This window comes from Molossus molossus, unplaced genomic scaffold, assembly GCF_014108415.1.
Source record: "Molossus molossus isolate mMolMol1 unplaced genomic scaffold, mMolMol1.p scaffold_m16_p_4, whole genome shotgun sequence".
In the NCBI taxonomy this organism is placed as follows: Eukaryota; Metazoa; Chordata; class Mammalia; order Chiroptera; family Molossidae; genus Molossus; species Molossus molossus.
In genome coordinates this window covers 33,433,752-33,456,301 of record NW_023425377.1, presented here as the reverse complement: position 1 = coordinate 33,456,301, position 22,550 = coordinate 33,433,752, and the positions used below count along the sequence as shown (strand labels likewise).

The window sequence follows — 22,550 nt, the reverse complement described above, 5'->3', positions numbered from 1 at the left end:
CCAGTTCACTGTCTCACAGCCATGACTGTAACTCGAGGACCAGGATTCAGTCAGCATTTCTTAGGCCAACGCCAGAAACAGTGTAGAACACAAAGATTTAAGAGGGCAAGTGCTTGTCAATGTCATAGAAAGCAGAAAACTGGACCACAGAGGCCAAAACATAAAGCCCAGGGCAGATCCAAACTAATAACCCCCCAATCCAGGAACTGCTCCCCCAGTTTGCTCTCTTCCCACACTTTGAGGCACTCCTCCTATGGACCACAGAGAGGATGCTCATTTACAGTGCCAGTGCTTTTAACAAAAGCTCATCCCTGGGGGAAATCAGCAGAAAAGCTTAATTCCAAATGAAGAACAGAAGGAGCTTAGTTAAAAGGCTGCCTCCTAGGTCGGTCTTTGTCGGTCTTTGTCGCCCAGAGTCCCCAAAGCATTGGGGAAGACAGAAGGAGAAGAAAAGGCAGGGAACCACACAGGAAGGTGATAACTGATACTTAGCAGGCTGCCTATAATAAGCAAATGACATAATAGAAACAAACATGCCTTTGGGGCGAGGTGCTGCATGCATTGCCCTAGCAGGCCCAGGGGCTCCAGGGAGTCACGCTGGGCTAGAAACCCCGTTATTTCTAGGGCACCAAGTAGCATCTGACCTGAATCAGGAGGCTCTGGAAGCATGGGCCACAGGGCCAATCAGAGGCTGAGAAACACTGCCCTGCTCCAGTCAGGGGCCTTGATCACCCGCCCACTTCCACAGTTAGGCAGGGTAAAAAAACAACACAGGATTCTTCAATCTCTTGAGTGTCCACGTTAGCCAGGAGGGGATGCCTGTGTACTCAGTAAAAGCAAGTAATCCCCTTATCACTTCTCTTTGTTTTCAGACTGTCTCTGCCTAGAAAGCATGGGTTCCAAAGAACTCCATCACTTATGACTAGGTGGCCAGCTTGGAACTCACGTAATTGTTCTGAGCCTCGAAGTTCCTAGATGTAACATTACCCACATTTTAGGTTGTTGTGAGAATCAAATGAAGTAATGTCTGCAAAAGTACACAACTCAATAAATGTTAGTGCATTCTCTTACTTACTCTGCTTTACCTGAGGGTTTACATTCATTACTCCAAGTTCTTGCTCTACATTCCCTGAACCTACAGCAGAGAGCAAGAGTCGGTGGCTCCGAAGTCTCCTTGCCATTCAACTTAAAAAGAAAGTCCGCCCAGCCAGTGTGGCTCAGTGGTTGAGTGTCGACCCATGCACAAAGAGGTCGCTGGTTCAATTCCCAGTCAGGACACATGCCCAGGTTGTGGGCCTGATCCCCAGTGTGGAGCATGCAGGAGGTGGCCGATTGATGTTCTCTCTCATCAATGTTTCTCTCTCTTTCTCCCCACCTCTCTCTCCCTTTCTTTGTCTCTCTAAAATCAATAAAGAAAAAAAAAAAAGTAGAAAGTCCACGCCCAGATCATCCATAGGAAGTGAAACAAGCATTGGTACTAGGAATTTGCAGTTGAATCTAAAGTTTTCAAAGGTAAAAGAAAACAAGAACAGAATTCATCCTGAAGAGAAGCTTCACGGAGAGTTGTATCGATAAGCATGTGACTTGGAGGGGTTTACAGGACAGGATAGGAAACCCAGCTCCTCACCTTCTAACATCCCAGGGCCCAAGACAGTTAAATGCAGGGTGATGTAAGCCATCCATTCACCAAAATGCCTCTTGTCTTCCACTTTCAGGAGAAAGCAGGAAATAACAACAAAATTGGCATCTGAGTGGGATTTTTTTTTTTTTTTAAATCAACAGGCAGGTTAAGTTCTAAGATCAGGACATATATGTTCAGGCGAAATTTCTGCTTCCAGAGATATGTGCAATGAGACACATAGCAAGATGCTCAAAAATAGACTGAATTCTACTGTTACTGGGGCAGCAAAATGCCCCCATGCATTTTAGCAATTTATGTAGAAAAAAAGAAAGTTTGTGTATGTGGCCCACCTGGCTCCAAGAAACGAGCAGATTTCATCAAAACTGCTATACCATACATTGTAAGGCACAGTCAAATTTCGGAGATGTTAATGGACAGGGTGGGGGAAGTGCATCACTGAGCCAACGAAATCGAATATGTCTGCCTGAGGAAGGATTTTATACTGCGTCTCAAACTCCCATTCTGTCGTCTTGCCCTTTAAGTCTTTGGCAGAGGGACTATATAGAAGTTATGCAAAAAGCACTCTCAGAGCATTCATTTAAGAGTGAGCAAGCCGGTCAGCGGTTGTAGTAATAACAGCACCCTCTGACACAGCACTTTGCAATCTCCAAGCACTTTCACAGACATTCTTTTCTCTAAGCCTCACAATGGCCCTGTTGGTAAGAAAAGCAAATATCACTAACCCTATTTTTCAGTGAAAACAGTCTTGCAAAGGTCAGTTGTCCCAAGGTCACAGAGCTGGTAAGTGGCAAATTGGAGTTTAAACTGACATCTCTCTCCTAGGACGGTGCTCTCTATTTTATGAGATGAAGTCTGAGGTGAGGACCATTCCAGCAGGTCCATTGCAGAAGTCCATGAGTAATGCCTGACTTCTGTATTTTTAAGTTCTGTCTCTACTCAACACTGTTTTCCTACGAATGATCCTTAAAGGCCTAGGGAGTGTGGATTGCTAGAATGGACCATGCTTTGCTCTCCTCAACCACTTAAGTTTCATACTACACGAGGAACTCATGATTCCCTAAAATATCATCTCTGTACCTAAAACATGAGCAAGGCCTCGTATTTAATTAATTCCTTCTTGAGTCCAGGCAGAAGAGTCCTAAGTATTCCTGTCCACATCTACTTAGGGGACAAGGACAATGAGAACTTCATTTATCTCAGGCACCTGGGAGACCCCTGAAGAACAGAGGCAGAGAGCCAGAAACTGTCTTCCAGTCTAGGAGAGGAACAACCACATCCCACAAGCCAACAGAACTTATTTTAAGCCCTGGCCGGTTTGGCTCAGCGGTTAGAGCGTCGGCCTGCAGTCCAGAGAGACCTGGGTTCAGGTTCCGCTAAGGGCACATATCTCGGTTGCAGTTTGTCCCCGGCCCTGATTGGGTCATGCGGGCAGCAGCCATTCAATGTGTCCCTTTCACGTCTATGTTTCTCTCTCTCTCTCTCTCTCTCTCTCTCTCTCTCTCTCTCTCTCTCTCTCTCTCTCTTCCTCTCTTTCCCTCCCACTGTATCTGAACCAAAAAAATGGAAAAATGTTCTTGGGTGAGGATTAAAAAAAAAGAGCATAGAAATATTTGGGTTCCTCCCAAAGTAAGAATCGTTTACATATCTACATGCATAAAGACAAAAGGCACCATCCTCAGCCCTCAGCTCTTCCCTTCCCACAGTCTTCCCTCCAGGAGTCCTCTGCTCTTCCGGCATCGGCTACCCTCTCCTAATTTGTAGGCCATGGACTTGCAATTCTATGTCTCTAGTCTCAGCCTCTCACTCAGGCTCCAGCCCTCCACCAAGGGAGCCCAGCCCGTTCTCTCTCTCCCTCTCTCTCTAGATTTACTGGGACCATTTTTTTTTTTAAGTTTGTTTTCATGAATCACTTGTAAGAAGGCATATATGGTGAATTAATTTTCAATAAAAAAAATCCAGCCCTGGCTGGTTTGGCAGTAGTTAGAGCATCAGCCTGCAGACCAAGGAGTCACAGGTTCAATTCTGGCCAAAGGCATGTGCCTCGGTTGCCGTTTGGTCCCTGGCCCTGGTCAGGGTCATGCGGGAGGCAACCAGTCAATGTGTCTTTCTCACATTGATATCTCTCCCTCTCTCTGTCTCTTTCTCTCTCTCCTTCCCAGTCTCTCTGAAGATAAATGGGGAGAAAAATATCCACGTGTGATGATTTAAAAGAAAATACAGTGGAGAAAAATACAGTGTCTTCAGTCTTCAATAAAAGGCACTGGGAAAACTGGATACTCAGCCTTCTCTGTTACTGCTTCTCCAACTCATGCTTTATGTTGCAGCCTAATGAAATCGTCTCTCACCCTAGTTCAGGTTAAACATTTACTGAGCTAGTTACTGTGCAGTGTGCTGGCCCCAAAATGTTCTGAGCTTTCTTTCTTTCAGGATTTTATTCAAACTTTTATCTCTACCAGGAATGACCTTCCCTCTCCTACCAACTACTGGTTTATCCATCTTTCAAGGTCTATCAATCCTATCTCCTTCTCCTTGGAGTCTTTTCTGATCTCTCTAACTAGATATGTACTTGTCCTCCTCTCCTTCATGTGCTACCCTCACGTGTAGCATAAACTTAGCACCCTTGACCATGATTTGACCTTCTGCTATTCCCTCACCAGAACATCATCCTTGATGATGTAGTCACATTGTATTTATTGTTACATTTCCTGCAGTTCTTTAAAAAGGAAGCACCCCCAAAATATTTGATCTCCTACTGTCTACTTGTCCAAGTATTTTCCTTTTTTTTTTTTTTCTTTTAAATCCTCACCCAAGGATATCTTTCCATTTATCTTTAATTAGAGTAGGAGGGAGAAAGGGAGGGAGGGAGGGAGGGAGGAAGAGAAAAACATCAATGTGTCACATCAACTGGTTGCCTCCAGCACAACCTCGACCAGAGCCAGGGAAGAAGCACAACGGAGGTTCATGCCCTTGACTGGAATCGAACCCCCAACTCTTTGGTCCACGGGCTGACGCTCCAACTGCTGAGCCAAACCGGCCAGGGCTTGTCCAAGTATTTTCTATTTGGGTCTCTCAACAACAAGAAGGAGCCTAGCATAAACTGCCTGGGTTCAGAATCCTGGCTCTGCCATTTATTTACAGCTTCATGACCTCGGGAAAATTATTTATCTTCTCTATGCTTGTGTTTTTTCCATTGTAATAAAGAGAATAATAACAGTATCTATTTCATATGGTTATTATGAGAACAAATGAGTTAACATTTGTAAAGTGGTTAGTTCAGTGCTAAGTACATTGTAAGTGCCACAAAAGTATTTGTCAAGTAAATAAAATCATTGCCAGACTCATTATTTTCTCCCTTAAAATTACTTTTTCTCACAAGTTCCCTATTTTTGCTAGTGGCACTATTATTTTTCCCAGCTTTCCAAGATCAAACCTGGACCCCTTTCTTTCCTTCATGCCTGCTACCCAGCTCATCACCAAGTCTCATAGAAACTGGAAAGAAACCGTGTAGTTTTCCTGACTCTTCCCCTAGTTTCCAGGGCTTCAAGGACTTTATAACGCCCTCCTTGATCTCCTGAACATTTATCTCTCTCCAACTCCAGTCCACTCCAAATAGTGTCTAAAAAGAATTTGCAAACATTCCTCTCTTCATATCGTATCTCTGCACTAGTGCCTACAATGGCATCATAGCACCCCCAGAACCCAGTCCAAACTCCTTTGCCTGTCTCTGGAGACCCCCTTTAATCTGGTCCTGCCCTTCTTTCCTAATCTTATCTCTCCGTATCTCTTCCCCAACCACAGTAAGCTCCCCTGGTCTTATAAAGACATCATGCTTGTCTCTACTCTGCTCATATTGTTCTTTCGGCCTAGAAGCCTTTCCCTTATCCTCCTAAATCACAAAAACCTATTCATTCTTCAAGACTGACCTCTAGACCTAACTCTGTCCTGGAAAATTTCAACCCTAATTGATTTTCCTATCTCTGGACTGTGGAGTCTATTTTCCCTCTTTGCAATTATTATGTACCTTTTGCTTTATGTTGCTTGCTATTGAGTCACATTAATGTGATATCCCCAACTGGACTGTAAGCCTCTCAAGAGCAAGATACATGACTACTAGATCTCCCTAGCATTCTTCAAGGAACAGAACAACAAAGGAGCTAAAAAAACAAACAAAATACCTATTAGCCAATATTTGAAGATGAGCCTGCTCTCCTTTTCTTTGGGAAGCAGGGAGTGGATAAGAACAGGACTGCATACCCATCTAGCTGATCCTATATGCTGTGTTCACAGATGGTGTAGCAACCCTACCTGGGGGATTAGCTATAGCCAAAAAGCCTGTGCTCTCTGTTGACAAACGCCAACAATCACTGTAATCTAGGCTGCCATATGGTTCACTCAACCCTGTAGCAAAATCGGTTTCTCAGGGATATGGAGAGACCAAGCAGGCCAATTCTCCTATCTATGAAATGGAAGGAGGTCACCTTGAGCTCGCCTTACCAAAAACAGCAAGGCACAAAGTCTCCAAGGACAAGCCAAAGGTTAGGCAGATGCCAAAACCACATCCCCCGAGGCTCCTTTCAACTGAATCTACCCCTTCCCTGGAATCTAGGGACATGTGTCCAACAAGCCCCATCTCTCAAGACTTTTGAGACTCCCTAGAGGAATCCACAGCTGGGCAAGGGCAGAGAGAAGAGGTTACACGGCCCTCTCCAGATGGAGAGAGCTACCCAAAGTCGTAGTTTATTTTCTTTTTTTCCAAAGTCATGGTTTAATTTCTGTTTCCATAGCTTCTGGTTCTGAGAGCCATTAACAGAGTAAAACAATTTTGTTACAGAGCCAGCTGTCCTAATTTAGGAGGGACACTCCCCATTTTTTGATCAACTATTCATCACTTTCCCCATTCTCCTTCCTTTATGGATTTCACAGGCAGGAAGAGGTCAGGCCCCCATCATCTTCCTAAATTGCCCCAATCCCTCCCATCCAATTATCACAATCACAGACTCAGAGAGGCTTCTCGGGTTTGATACTCAGAATGGAATACAGGGGAAGTCCTGCTTCAAGAAAGAAATTCAGTATTCCAGCTATCCAAATTGTCCCTCCATCCAGGATTTTGCTAAAATTTTCAAAGAAAAACTATAAGCCCATGCCGCTTACCTAATTATCTTGAAACACTCTCTCCACCCCAGTTCGCACAGCTGAAGAAGAAACCTCCATTTGTCAGCTCAAAACAGCCCGGGGTAGAAGTACAGCCAGTAAAAAAATCAAACAGAGAGCAGTGGGCTGAGACTGGACCTGGAGAGCCCGATTTCCAGGAAGGATTCTCATCATTTAAAAATAAAGCAACAACAACAAAAAACTGACAAAGCTTGAACAGTCTCCTCTTCTTTAACTAAGGACATAGCCAAGACTCTCCTCCTGGCCACCTAAGAGAAGCTCCTGTCACTCTGACTGCCTGGTTCAGATTGCAGTTCTGCCATTCACGTGCCACCAACCACTCTGTCTACATCCTAAGGCCCTAATATCTCCAACTCCTCTGTGGAAAAGCAGAATGCTCTGGGTATCAAGAGGACCCTGGACAAATCACTTGCGACAAATAAGCCTTCTTTTGACTTGAGCTGAGTTTGAGCAAGCTCTCCTGGCTGTGTTCCTTAGGTATGGCACATGTAGAGACTCTAGAATCACATAGGAGGAAAAAAATCATTGCGCTCATGTTTTCCTCAACTAATATTTATTGACTTCCTATTACATGCAAAGTACCATGAGGGTGATAGGAATACAGTGGTACACAAAACAGTTAAATTCTCCTATCCCTGAATAATCTTCTTAAGGTGCTTCCCATAGAGGCTAACAAAACACACTCCAATGCACACACCAGAGATTTGGTTTTGATTACTATAAATAGTAGGAGCAATGATAGAGTCAACTGTGCACTCTGTATCTAAACCAAGCCCCCATTTTCATCTAAAGTGGCGCTTTAATTTACCACTTTGATATCTCTACCAATGTATTACATACCTAGGCCCATCTTCTCCCATGAACCAGGTGCTCATTTCCAATTGCCAGTTTACCTCCTAAATTAAAATTTATCCTCTTTTCAAGCCACCAAGCAGCTGTTAGCCATCTAAGTTAGATAAGGCCCACACATACACAAATAAATAGATATATCCTTTGCCCCGGTTCCATTTTGCACTCAAGAAGCTCACAGTCTGGAGGACCATACACACATACCGTCCTTCCCCATCTGATTACACTAGGTGATAGAACAGCCCATTATGATTACAGAAGAGCTATAAACTGCCACAGAAACATAGTGGATGTCATGATTCATTAGGACTGAGGGAATCAGAGAGAGCTTTGAGGAGAAGTGGGATCTCAGCTGAGCCTTGAAGGATGAGGCTACCAACTGACTGAGAAGGAAAGGAAACACATACCAAGCCAAAGAGACAGAATGCACAGATGCACTATGAAAGAAAAATATAAAACGTGCACAAAAGTTTCAAAACAGTACATTTTGGCTATAGCAAAGAGTAAGTGCCGAAGAGTGGGCCAAAGCTTAAAGGCAGGTGTGGGTCAAATTGTGGAAGGCCTTGCATGCCATGGGAAAGAGTTTTCCCCCTCGTCTATAGATAATAAAGAGCTATTGAAGATTTCTGGGTTGGGGAGAGATAATTAATTTGTTCTAGAAAGAGAATTCAAGCAATACACTATAGCTGGAAGAGAACAGAGACTCTGAAAATAGAGAATTCTATTCAGCAGCTTCTATAACAGTCTAAGTGAGAAATAAGTACCCAACTAGAGCATGAAAGAACAGAATTGAAGACATTTTTCTGTAGTAAAAACTGCCATGTTTGCCAATATACTGCACACAGGGGATGAAGGTAAGAAAGGAACCAAAGATGATTTTGAGGTTTCTAATGGCTTGGAAGACTAGATCAATGTTGTTATCTAAAATGATCATCCTAAACAGACTGGAATATGGTAAGGAGAGTATAATAAGCTCAGTCTGAGACACTTTGGATTGTATCCTTTGTTAAGATCTCAGAAATATCAAAGGCAATGCTCAAAGACTCTTTGAGACAGACAAAAGGCCCTCGAAGGAGCCTAAGAAGGGCCTCCCAGATCCTTCCCATTAGAGAACAGGAATTCCAGTAATCTGAAGGATGTTCCACAGCAGCCTCACAGGGAGCTCAGGGTACAGAAGAGTTTATTTTGATAAGATTTGAGAATATGGCTTTTGTCTAAGGTAGTAAACCCCGATAAGATACATAGGCAAACCACAGATATTTTTCAACAGTGTACTAGCAGGAACACTGCCAGCTTGGACTAACCGGAACAAGCAGCATGTACAAAATGCAAAGAAGCCTGTGGACTCCCAAACTTCTACAAGAAGGAAGCAGGCCAACTGTTCTGTACCTATTTTTATTTTCTATATATTATGATGTTTTGACATCTTAAAAAACTGCCCCTGAGGCCTCACCAATTCTTAGAGATAGCAAAAGACTCAGCCGAAGCATGCTTTTGATATGCAAACTAACCAATCCAGAGCCATGCCTCCTCTAATCTAACCCTTAATCAGTCCAGGGCCAGGTACTAGGCCACCAGGAATGACCCCTACAGTTTAAGGCCATGAAAATTATTCAAACTAGCCAATCTTAATTTGTCTTCCTATCCGCCTTGCCTTCCCTAAGGAGACCCCAATAGACTCTAACCTAATGCCCCCCTTTCTGTTTTCTGCCACCCAACCAAACCCTGGTACTTCCCCTGTGACCCTATGTGGCATGCAGTGACCCCCTGTGAGCAGAGTAAACTAGTTTTCTTTTTTCCTCTCCTGGGTCTCCTCTGGTGGCCACACCTAACTAACCATCCCCTAAAAGAACACAGAAAACTGAGGAAACTACATAGCTGCAAACACAGGCTACATTTTATGAAAAAGGAAATTCAGAGGGTAAATCAGGAGCCCATAGGGTAGAACCAAGAACAGTGGAGAATCATTCCCAGGCAGTAGGACTGAGCCTACTAATGTGCCAAGCTGGATTTCAGAACTGCTACGGACTGCTGGCCTCCCTCGTGCTAAGTAGAAACCTCTGCCAGATAGAAGACTAAGGAGACATGACAACTAAATGTGATATGAGATTCTAGACTGGATCCCGAACTAGCAAAATGTTATTAGTAAGACAACTGACAAAATCGGAATTAAGTCTATAGATTAGTTTAATAGTTTCACATCAATACTATTAATTTCCTGTTGTTGTTCTTAATCCTCACCTGAGGATATTTTCCATTGATTTTTTTTTTTTTTAATTGATTTTAGAGACAGAAGAAAGAGAGAGAGAGATAGAAACATCAATGAGAAAGAACATTGATTGGCTGCCTCCTGAACGCCCCCCACTGGGGATTTGGCCCACAACCTGGGCATGTACCCTGACCCAGAATCGAACCGGCGACCTCTTGGCACATGGGTCGACGCTCAACCACTGAGCCACACCGGCCGGGCCCATTGATTTTTTATTAGAGAGAGTGGAAATGAGGGAGGGAGAGAGACACATCAATTGGTTGCCTCCGGCATGACCCCAACCGGGTTCGGGTTCAAACCTGCACCCCAGGAATGTGCCCTTGACTGGAATCTAACCCAAAGGGGCCAACACTCTAACCACTGAGTTAAACTGGCCAGGGCTAATTTCTTGGTTTTGATCATTTTATATAGTTGTATAATTTGGGGAAGCTGGGCAAAAGAGATTTTTTGTACTATATTTGCAACTTTCTTGTAAGTCTGAAATTGTTTCAAAATTTAAAGTAAAAAAATACATAAATAATATCATTTTGAAATGTTTAAGAATTACCGATTTTTTGAAAGAGGCATCTATAGCAGTTATCCTAAGTCTATTTCAGCATTGTGCGTGAGGGGCAGATAGCTCATCTTGTTCATTCACTTCTTCAGATCAAGAGGAACAGCATTCGAGTTGCTCTACTCAGGGAACTGCATTGGAGACACCTCATGCATACTTAAATCAAATGTAGGATGAGGAGACCTGGCTCCCGAGCCTGAGCCGGCCATAACAGATGAGACTTTTTGAGGAAGGAGAATCTTGGGTGAGGATGAGTGTATTTTTAATGTGTGAGGAATATAAATAACTTGTGACCAGAGGGCCAATTGTAATAGTTTCAAACATGTCCACCAATTCTTTGATAATCTTTACACCAAGAAGTTAAGTTTAATTCCACTCCCCTTGAACCTGGTCAGGTCTTACTGATTCCCTTCTAACAAAAGAATGTGGTGGAAGTGATGCTAGTGACTTCAGAGGCTGGATCATAAAAGGATATTTGTCCATTGATTTTTTGATAGAATGCAAGAGAGGGGGAGGGAGGGAGAGAGAAACATCAATGTGAGAGAGACACATTGATTGGCTGCCTCTGCAAGACCCCAACCAGGGCCGGGGCTCGAACCTGCAACCCAGGTACATTGTTGTTCCATTATGTTGTTGTAATTCCCTTGACTGGGAATTACATCTGAGACCCTTTGGTCTGTGGGGTGATGCTCTAACCGCTGAGCCAAACCGGCCAGGGCCAGAGTCAGGATTTTAATAAAAAAATCCAAAGTCATTCTCTTTCCACCACCAACAGACATGACAATAATAGTAATTGCAGCTCGTCTGCATTAAATGTTTTCTATAAGCAGATCTTGTTCTAAGCATTTCACAGGGAGTGACTCAGTGAATACTTATCACAAATGCTAACGGGTAGTTATTATTTTGGTCCCATTTTACAATTGGGGAACCTGAGACACAAACAGGTAATTAACTTGCCTAAGGTTATAGAGCTAGTAAGTCATAGAGCAAAGATTTACCCTTCAAAGTTGGCCCCAGAGCATGCAGTCTTAACCACTATGCTCTGTATAATTGAAGCGTCAAAACAGATCACATAAACTGAGAAGAGAACCAAGAACAGTCCCTTAGGAACTGTAGTCTTTACAAGAAAGTGGAAAAGAAGAGCCAGGCCCTGGCCTGGTAGCTCAGTGGGTTAGAGCGTCATCCCAATGTATGCCAAGGTTGCACATTTGATATCCAGTCAGGACACATACAAGAATAACCAATGAGTGCCTAAATAAGTGGAGCAGCCCAGCTGGTGTGGCTCAGTGGTTAATCATTGACCCAGGTACCAAGAGGTCGCTGGTTTGATTCCTGGTTGGGCACATGCCCAGGCTGTGGGACAAATCCCCAGTAGGGGACATGCAGGAGGCAGCCAATCGATGTTCTCTCTCATCGATGTATCTATCTCTCTCTCCTTCTCCCTTCCTCTCTCTCTCAAATCAATAAAGAAAAAAAATTTATTTTTAAATAAATGGAACAACAAATTGACATTTTTCTCTGTGTCTCTAAACTCAGTAAGAAAAAAAGAAGAAGAGCCAGTGATGGAGTGACATATGAAGGAGGAGGAGGGGGAAGAACTGAACACATCTACAACATTGCTGGAGGAGCCCAAGGAAGGATCCACTCTCTTCAAGAGTGACCAAGTTAGGTGCAAGTCAGCCATGAGACTCTTCCCTGAAACCCACAGTTGTCAGTAACAAATTCTTCCAAGGAAAGTGATCTTTTGAACATAAGTTGGAGAGTAATGTCTGCTGGAATACCCTGAGCCATGTGGACAGAACAGCACTGCTGTCCTTTTCTATTCTCCTCTTATAATGACAAGATTTATCCCTACCTGGAATGATTGGATGTTATTTAACTTCAGAGATGAGAAAAGCAAACTCTTGTATTTACTTTAAAAAGATACGGTTCATGACCTTGGTCCAATGAAGACCATCAAATCCAACTTGACGTTTTCTTTTGGACACAGCTCCCTGTACTAGTTTCAAGTGATCCCTTTATAAAACTAACCTAGAACCAATGCCTGTAACTCACTCTACACAACAAGCTCTGGGCCTAAGGCAGACCATTCATCAGAGGTCCTGAGGCTGTGACACCACACAGGAGAAGCACTGAGCCCACACTTTGTGTGGGCAAAGGTAGAAGCTGGGGTAAAACCAGCAGAAGTGGAAACAGTATTCTCAAGGGAACCAGTCTCAGCTCTAGCTCAGATTTGCCCTGTTAGCTGAATGCATACCACGCACAGTGGAAACCTACTCAGATAATTTACATAATGAGAAACAGACAGCAAGCTCCCTCCCAATCTGGGGCCACCCATGTGCCTCCCTTCAGCCTACAAGTTAGATTTTTCCCCCCAGCAGCAAGGAGTTTCTCTCAGGTGATATCTTGCTCTGCCCAGAGTATGATGCGACCCTGCTCCACATTCTAGGATCTTCTCAGTATTGGCCTGAATCATCAGAGGTGTTATCTGAAAGGGATGATTGTCAGTACTTGGCCAAGACAGTTTAATCTACATGTCAGTAAGAGACCAGTGAATGTTACTAGCCTTTTTGGAGAAAGCATTCCCTTTTGAAAATGAGACTTGAGCCCTGGTTGGGTGGCTCAGTTGGTTGGAGTGTAGTCCCATGCACCGAAAAGTGGCAGGTTCAATTCTCAGTCAAGGCACATACCCAGGTTGCGGGTTTGAAAGCTGAGTAGCATAGCCTTCTGCAAAGTGATGACTAGCAGTCCTTAGGAGCTCTGAACTGGAAGAGAACTCCCCTCTGGAGAGCAGCACCCCCCTCCCATCCCGCACAATCCCCACTAGATACTTCTGCCCAGCGCATATGGCAAAAAATGCCTCATTTCAAGGAAAGGTGAAAGAGTCAATATGCCTAATTAGAGACATGAAGAAGTATTGGGTTCCCACACCCTACCCTTTTAGGGAAAAAAAAAATCTAAGAACCAGAACTGGCCTCCAGATATCCCCAAGCTGCCTCCTAGGCAAAAAGGTACAGCCCCCTCTGCTTACTACAGAAGACACCTGTCAGATCTCTTACCTCCTAAGCTATTCAGCTTGAAGCATGAACAGCCCATAGTAACAGAGTCTAACTGGACATTCCAGTGACAGACCAGGATGGGGAATACCCAGAAAGCTCACATAATAGCAAGTGAAACTGGACAATTTTGCAGAATGTTAACTAACCAAGACAGAAAGGAAACACAAGCCAAAATATTGACATGCATGAGGACAACTATCCAGAGATCATTTTAAAACTTGAGAAGAGAGAATTATTTGCAAGGAAATAATATTATGGACTACCAAGGAATAGAAAACTGAAGTGAAACATAACTGAGAAGCAAAATTTCTGTTTGAAGATGCTTTCCATGGTTGGTCTGTCACTTAGCCTGGGCTGTCACTTGAGGAACCTTGACATGTGTCTAGGTAGAGAAAGCAAAACGACTCACTCCTTTCTTGGTAATAGCCATTAATCAAATATTTACTTAACCATATTTTAAGTTACTGCTCTCAAAGATCTTACAATAAAGTGAAGACGATAAGATACTAACCCATAAACAATAATTAAAATGCATAGCATTAAATGGTTAAGTGTCATATAAGTGATTCAGGCCATATATACTAAAACTCAAAGAATAAGAAAAAAAATAGGGAATACCTGCCCATTTCTCTTTCATCCAGCTTATTTTCTGTACTACAAACACATCCCTCGGCTACTGAGAACACTGCTCTTTCTGCATGGAATAGATTTAATGAATTGATTTCATCTCTATCCTTAAGCCACCCTCACTTCATCTATCTGTATTAGAATCCGCTCTCAAATTACTTCTCCAAGAAACTTTCTGTAATCCTCTAACCAGGTATAATCTTCCCTCTATGACTCTTCCCCTCCTCCCAAAAGCACTATGTTGGTATATCTTACGGCATTCAATCATATTCTGGATTGAATGACTATTCTGTCTTTGTACTTTTAGATTGTAAGCTCCTTGATGACAAGGACTGTGTCTGATGCAACTTCCCTAAGGCTCCTAGTTCTTGACACAGAACATATATTCAAATATTTGTTGAAGCAAGCATTTGAAAGATAGAATTGAAAGAAAGCTTTTTTAATAGTACAACCTTTGGGATACTAAATGACATCACTGTCATAATCGAATTAATGATGTCCTAACTTTCCCATGGGCTGGACAAGGTATTTAGCCATGTGGTGACCTTCCTCTCATTCATTCAGTTCTGAAGAATGTTAGTTCAGCTTGGCTTCTGTTAGTTGGACAAAGATCAAGACCAAGACCAAGTAAAACATCCCAGCCTAAAGGACAAAGACAAATCCTCAGTCTGTATAAACAGACCAGGGAAGGAAAGAGGAGGGGAAGCCAATGTCCTCAGCACAGGGCAGGAAATCTGTGAAGGAAAAAGAGAACCATTTAGGATTCTGTTTCTGAAGAGAAAATAAAAAGTAACCTGAACATCACATCTTGGGGGTCGATGTTGCTAATAGAATACAGAAACCTGCTAGGATAGCTGTGCCTCAGCCACTCTGGAGAGGTCTGTAAGGGTACATGGAATGTTAACCACCTCCAGTCCCACCCCAGGAGGCAAGCAGCACAACCAGGTCTGAGCAGAGGCACGGGGAAGAGCTAACAGGCTCTGGCCCAGAGAAGGTCTCTAGAGAGGCTATCTGGATTTCACCGCATGTACAAAGTGGGAAGGGAATATTGCTGTAGAACGAAGTTCGTATGCCACACTCTGCCGGCTGCAACTAGCCAGAGAAAAAAGGTGACTTAAGTTAACCTCACAATTACCAAAAACATCACAGCTGATTAGTAGCAAATGATCTCAGCCTGTGTGAACCTGTCTTTTTGACCCCAGATTGGCAAAAGTGCCTCAGCCTTTGCCTGAGTACAGCATGTCTTCTTTCATGCCATCCTTATTAATGCCTTTACTCACCCTCCAGGTTTGCTTCAGTCCCTATAGCCTTCCGTGGAGCTCTAGTTCACCCCGATTCATCTGTGTGCTATTGTTTTTTGTTTGTTTGCTTGTTTTATCCTCACCTAAGGACATTTTTCCATTCTTTATTCAGACAGAGCGGAGGGAGAGAGAGGAAGAGAGAGAGAAACATGGATGTAAAAGGGACACATCTAGTGGTTGCCACCCGCATGACCCAACCAGGGCCGGGCACAAACTGCAACTGAAGTACATGCCCTTAGCGGGAACCGAACCCAGGTCTCTCTGGACCGCAGGCTGACGCTCTAACCGCCGAGCCAAACCGGTCAGGGCTGAGCTATTGTTTTTAAAGGACTCTACTTTCATTTCACATAACAGTCATTTTGTTCAACCTTGTCATCATTTACTACTTCCTCTTGCCAATTCATCTACTTTTCCCAGTTTTTTAAAGAGTTCTTTATATCATCTCTTGAAATGCATAAACTGGATGTATTTCTATATACAAATTCCAATTAATAAACTGGGAGAGGAGGGTTAATTCCCTAGAAACAAATAAGACAAAAATCTCCATTTCACAGACATCTAACCAAACTCCAAACTTGGGGAAAAATTGCTTTTGCCTTTGATGTAAATTATACTAACAACACTTCAGACCTGGAGAATGGCCCAGGAACAAGCTGTTGAAGATGGCACAGGTGAGGACTTCACTGACACTGACATCATCATTCCTTTTCCAAATTAATGTTCAAAATTGCCACATACCATAAAGCCAAAGGGATTTTGAGGGTTAAGACCTCTCACTATTTAGATTTGCATATTTGCATTTTCCCCATTTATCCAAATAGCAATTCCCTGACCCTCTGCCATTTTAACACCATGTTCAAATCAGTTACCTTAAAGGTAGTACTTCAAACTAGTATTTGAGGGGCTAAATCCCCCTGGAATCATACCAGATGTACAGAAATATGGTCAAAGTCAAACTCTTCATTAGCAACTGAGGTCTTCAGCTTCTAAATGAAAATCAAAGCAATCATGCACTGTGGAGTCTTCTCTTGCCATATATGGAATCATGTGATTTCCCACATGGATGCTATTGTGAGATTAGCAAGAGTGTGAAACAGTAGGAGCTGCTGTATGGGCACAGCTGCAGCCCCAACGCTTAGTAACAAATCTTCAGCTCTCTCCTCTGAGCATCCCAGTCAAGACTCACTCACAAAATTCATTGTTATGGAAAACTTCTTAATAATAAAGTATCTAAGAAGTAAGTTGATATTTTCACTCCTGATCCTAGGTTATATTTGTGAGGTAGGGTACTGGTTAAGATCTTGGGTTAGGTTTAAAAACTAAATTTATTACATGGGAAGAATTTACCAAAAAATTAGCTTAATGGCAAAATTAACCTTCTTTATCTGTTAAAAAAAAAACCATATATATAAGACTACTTTGAAAACATTCTGCTTTAGAGAAATACACATTTTGATAATATGTTATTTTATAATGGCCTTAGAGCTGGGTAGCTGAGGACAGAGAGAGAGGGAGACTTTTCACCAAATAAATTTAGCCATATAAATGCGTTATATATTCAAAAATATAAATACAATTTTATAAAGAAAAAATAACTTAATATAGTTGCTGTTAGGAAATAAATTTTAAATGTCCTCAATAATAAAAGATGGTGAAGAGGATTGGGACCAAGAGGAAGTTAATCACCCAGTTAGTTAATATAGCACTCTCTCTAGCTTACCATTTGTTCATTCAAACTGATAGCCAGTTTATTGTTGTTTAAACATAGGGTTGGGGAAGTGGTAATCTACCCTCCAAAAAAGAGGGTCTTTCTTCTCCAGCAGGACCTTTATTCTCCGATGCTCAAATCCCATTAACGCTAATCAGCACAATGATTAAGCACTTTGTAGTTAAGTACTCTGCTTGATAATGACTCCTTTGGAAGAAAGGTTCTCACAGCACAGGTAAAGGCTATCATCAAACTTAGCTTTTCAGCACGGGGCTATGTCACAGATCTTCAAGTTAAGATTGTTTTAGTATTAATTTGGAGGCTTGCTTTCTTAACCTCACTTGACTTCATCCATTCAAAAGACACTGATGAGAGTCCCACTAAAAGCCAGGGGCAGCATCAAATGCTGGGGGTAGGAGAGCAAAAAGAAACAACTCAGAGAAACCCTGGCCTGATAGCTAGGTTAGTTAGAGCATCATCCCAATAGCCACGGTTGCTGGTTTGATTCCCGGTCAGGGCACATACAAGAATCAAGCAATTAATGCATAAATAAGTGGAACAAAAAAATCGATGTTTCTCTCTCTCTCAAATCAATTTTTTTTAAACTCACATTTTTAAAAAATGAAAAAGAATTCAAAGAGAAGATATGGTTCCTGCCTCCAAGAATTGCAGTCTGCTGAGGAGAGCAGCCACTGAAAGAAAGAATGACATTATGATAGTAATTCTACTCCTAAATCTATAACCAAGACTTGTCCTCTTCACCACTAGGACTGGTCAGTTTCTAATCTAGTTTCACTTTCCAATCTTCAAGTTGCAGCACAGCTGGGTTTCCAGCTGGCTGGGGAAGAAAAGATTCTTTAAATAAACAGCATTTTAAAAATATGCAGTTGCTTTTGCTATTTTGAATTTTGTGAACCACCTTTCTCTAATATGTGAATGTAGGTGCCAAATTAATTAAAAATGACCCTGAAGGATGTGAAGTCCCCCAGGAATACACCTTTTCTGTCTTCAACAACAAAGTACGCCACCCTTTGGAAGAAAACTTCAAATCAGAAAATCCCAAAGGAAGAATAATCTTTCTTTTTTTTTTATGCTATTCAATAAGAAAACAGCTTAAAATCATATATATAGGAAAGCAACAAGTTAGTGTGATTATAGAAAAATATATGCAACCATTGTTAAAAATGCAGGACTAATTGTAGAACAGGATGCTTTTACAGAGCTGTACGGAGTTGCTAATCCCCAAGCGTCCTTTCTATTTTTTCTCTCCTTTTCTATAGAAGACACAGAAAACCCATCCATGTATGCAATCCTCTTAGAAATGCAAAGATTTTACTCAACTCTTTATCACCAGAGGTAGTCATTTTGGATGAATAATACACATTAGATCAGTTTAAAAGCCCCTTTGGCAGATAGTGCTATTTCAGGAGGACTTCACAGGCTAGTGTCAACATTTCACAGTTGCAGAGAAATGAGCCTTTTATGAGAACCTTTTAGAAGGGGTCCAGTACGATCCCTGAGTTGATGCTACTGAGGCATGTGCCAACTTTTAAGCATAATATTTCCCTCTATGTAGGACATTATCCCAAAGTCCTGGCCCACCAAAACACAACTTTCTAGATCTCCCTAGGAACCACACCTTTCAGAACCCAGACACACTCAGAGCTGAAACTGGCTAAACAAAGTAACTATTCAACCACAGTTGCTCAATATAACGGCCATGATGACAGTCTTCAAATGCCAGTTTCCCTATTTTGCAATGGACAAATCTGCTCCAAGGAGAAAATGTTCCCAATGACCCCTGAGGCCCAGAGGGCTTTCTTTGGAGATAGAAAACAGAAAATGAATTTGTTAGTTATTTCCTGCTGAGCACAAGGAAGGTGTTGTGGTTAGGATGACTTTGTTTCCTTATTTATTATGCCATTACCAGTGCATGTTTTCTTTAACCACGTAGTAGAAAATAAGAAAATGCAGTTTATGCTCTTCTGTCATATTATCACCAGTTCCACAAGTTTCTTCTCACAAACATGTCCTTTCATTTCTACTCTCCTTATATAACCCCCCAAAACTGACGTGTATCTACTATCAATTCAAAGCAAATATTTTTGCATTCTAAAGTGTTTACCTGCATACTATTTCTGCTCCTTGATCATTTGTGATGTGCGAGGGCCTTTTCTTCAGCAGTGAGTGCTGAATTTCTCTTTCAGAAAGCTGTACTACACATGCTATTTTAATCATAGGAGATGACCATAACCCAAAAGCAGACTGTTTCTGACCCCCAAATCTTTCATGATCTCCACATTCACCTCTTAAACTCTTAAATGCTCACTAAAACAATGTATAATTGCTGGGAGGAAGGGAACTGGACATGGAGGAGTCAGTTACTGGGGATATCTGACAGTTACCATTGGGTCTCAGTTGTCGAGACTGGCAATGTGCTCTGTGCATATTCAGGAGCAACTTACCGAAATCCAAAACAGAAGCTGTCCTTGGACAAGGTTCAGTAAATGTTTTTACTATCTATTTCCCACTGCACAATACAGTTCCACAGCTCCCCAGGGAATCTCAGATAAAATACTTAGCAGAATAAAAAATTAAAAATTCTTAACTGGTCTCAACTTGTCATCATAAAACATTTCAGAACATAAAACCAACATTAAAGAGCAGTCAACCAGTATTCCACAGAACAATGTCAGAGAGAGAGAGAAAAACTGCTGTTATCACCATATGTTTTCCCCTTCTTATTAAGACACTGCAAGATTCTTCTCATTAAAGTGGTCACAGTTGAACTTAATGCTTAGATATACTCCCACCACTAACCTAAACTTTGTCTTTTGAAGGACAGGGGTGATGGTGGGAGGGGGAAATAGGGAAGTTTCCAAAAGCCAAAGGCATTGATCTAGAAAGACGAAGGCAACAAAACTTCCAATGAGCTGTCCCACATTTTTGCTACTTATTCAAACCTTGTTACACTACCCAGAATCAGTAAACTGGGTAAACATACCAACTTCTATGACAATCCAGGACATCTATCACAGTTCAGTGATTACACAGCTCAGAGTCATACCACAAGCACCAAATTCAGCCCGAGTTGGGACAAAATGAAACCCCAACATGAATAAGCAGAAGACAAGCTAACACCAAATATTCCAGTATGTGGACAATTTGGTGTAGAAAATCTTCCTGAGAAGCAAGTACTGGATTCAGGGACAAGAAGAAAAAACTCTTAAACTGACATTTCTTTGACTTTTGACACGAGAGACCTCCATCCCCAGCTTCACAGATATACAGATTTCAGCGTTTTGTTTCTCATCACCTGCATTACTGTGCAGTACCCAACATCATAAAGATGAGAGGTGCAGTCAACACATCCTGCCAGTAAGATGTCAGAGCTGAACTTACAGCATTGGGCAGAAGTTACTCTATTTCACCGTCATCACTATTAACAGACCTAGTAAGATCTTCCAGAAACAGCCAAAGAAGTATCTGCTCTCTAGTCCTGGAGGTAAAGAGAAAGCTGTGCTACCCGCTGAGCAGGCAATCACGGTTGAGAAAATCACGATGGAGGAAAAAAACAACAACAACAAAAAGAAACTGAGCCACATGGAGGACAGAAAACAGTAGCAGAAAAAGTCCAACTCTGCCTGCGCCAGCGGTGTGGATGAGCAGACCCGGGAACCCAGAAGAGGAAGGAGGGGGCGGGGGGCCATTATTCCCGAGGAGAACTTGTAAGCAAGCGGAGGCCTTCGCAGCCTGGGAGTCTGCCCAGCTGCTCCTGCAGACCCTGCCAGCCTGGCCAAGGAGCAGAGCTCGCAAGGCCTCCAAGGGTCACTCCTGATTCACTGAGCCTCGGGCCAGCACCACCCGGACCTCTCCGTTTTTCCTGCCTCTACTGGGCTATGATGGCAGCTTTCCAGCCCCACATGCCATACATCAGCCGCATACCCTTGCTGGCACAGGCCAGCGCCTCCCCTCGCCCTTCCCCACCCCTGGCACACTCTGAGCCTGATCCTCCTTCACTTCGATCTTAACGCTCTCACCCACCCGTGCCAGGCGCCCTGCCCAGGGGCGGCCCCACCCCCAGCGGTCGGGCGCTGCCGGGCCTGGGCACCTGCAGCACCTCCCCGCCCTACCCCCAATCTCTACCACCTCGCCCCTCCCCCCTTTCTCCAGTAGAGAGAGGGGGCGACTCACCGCAGTCAGTGCACAGGATCTTGCCCACCTCTTTCTTGAGGTTTTTGCCGTTGGTGTCGAGGGGGGCAAAAGCCGTCTTAAAGACTAAGGGCTGCTCGGTGGGCTCCAGGAAAAAGATGTAGCGCTGGTTCCTTTCGAGCGGCGCACAGGAGCCCACGCTGATCACCTGCTCGCGCTGCAGCCCCCCGCTCCGGAGCGGCCACTTGTCCAGCACCTTCACCAGCGCCACTCGACCTGAGGCGGGCGGCTCACGGGTGCTGTTGGAGCTGGATCCGCCGGCCGGGGCCAGCCCCTGTACCTTGCCCTCCACCACCACGGGTGCCTTGTACGCCTGGTCCTGCACTGACTTGAGGCTAGGCGAGTAGCAGGCAAGCGACACACCGAAGAGCAGCATGGAGAAGCCGGGGGCCGGGTCGCGCCTCATGCCGCCGGCGGCTGCGGCTCGCGAGCGGGCGGCGGCTCTCCGGGCTGCGGGGCTGCGGGGCTGCGGCTGTTGCGGCGGCCGCGGCTCTGGGGGCGCAGCGGGATGGGAGATGCTGCTGTGGCTGCTGCTGCTGCTCTCGCTGCTGCTGCTGCTCCTCTTGCTGCTGCTGCTGCTGCTGCTGCTGCTGCTGCTGCTGCTGCTGCTGCTGCTGTCGCTGTAGCTGTAGCTGCTGCACGGAGCCTTCTCCAGTGGCGGCGGCGGCAGCGCTGAGCAGCAAACCTGCCGCATCTGGCCAGGCCATTTGGGGGGCTCCGCCGCTCCGCCGCCGCCGCCTTGGGAGGGGAAACAGAGCCTGCTGGAAAACCGGAAACAGCGTAACGTTAGTGCCTCGTAGCCCTCCACCCGCAGCCCGAGGACGTGGCCCAGCTAGGGCAGGGGCAGGGGCAGGGGGCAGGCGGCAAGCGGGCCGCGGTGCGCAGCTCGGAGCCGCGCAGCGCTCCCACCCTGCGCGCCAGGACCTGGAGGAGGATGCGGAGGATGGGACGCCCGCCCACTTGCTCTCTCGCGCCCCCTCTACCTCCGGACCGAGTGAGGAGCGCGGCTTCTGCAGGGGAAGCTTGGGGCTGCACTGTTTCAGTGCCCAGCTTCTGGGCCCGCAGGGACGCGGGAGGGATCGTGCTACCCTTTGCTCCTGGGATTTATCGACCTGACAGCGGGGTGGGGGGCGGAACAGAGATAACGGATTCCAGCAT

General features: G+C 44.1%; 1 protein-coding gene across 5 annotated transcripts in view; it reads right to left on the bottom strand.

The window, feature by feature from the left end:
• The window catches only part of NRG2 (neuregulin 2), a 189,249-nt gene extending 166,926 nt beyond the window's left edge, over nucleotides 1-22,323 (bottom strand). For 4 of the 5 annotated variants that reach the window (XM_036240771.1, XM_036240772.1, XM_036240773.1 and 1 more), the window contains exon 1: nucleotides 21,375-22,230. In XM_036240771.1, the coding sequence (XP_036096664.1) occupies nucleotides 21,375-22,086 (712 nt within the window). In that variant the 5' untranslated portion in view covers nucleotides 22,087-22,230. Of the gene's footprint in view, nucleotides 1-21,374 lie in introns of all 5 variants that reach the window. The other variant, XM_036240770.1, reaches the window with a different exon arrangement.
• Nucleotides 22,324-22,550: the final 227 nt, after the last annotated feature.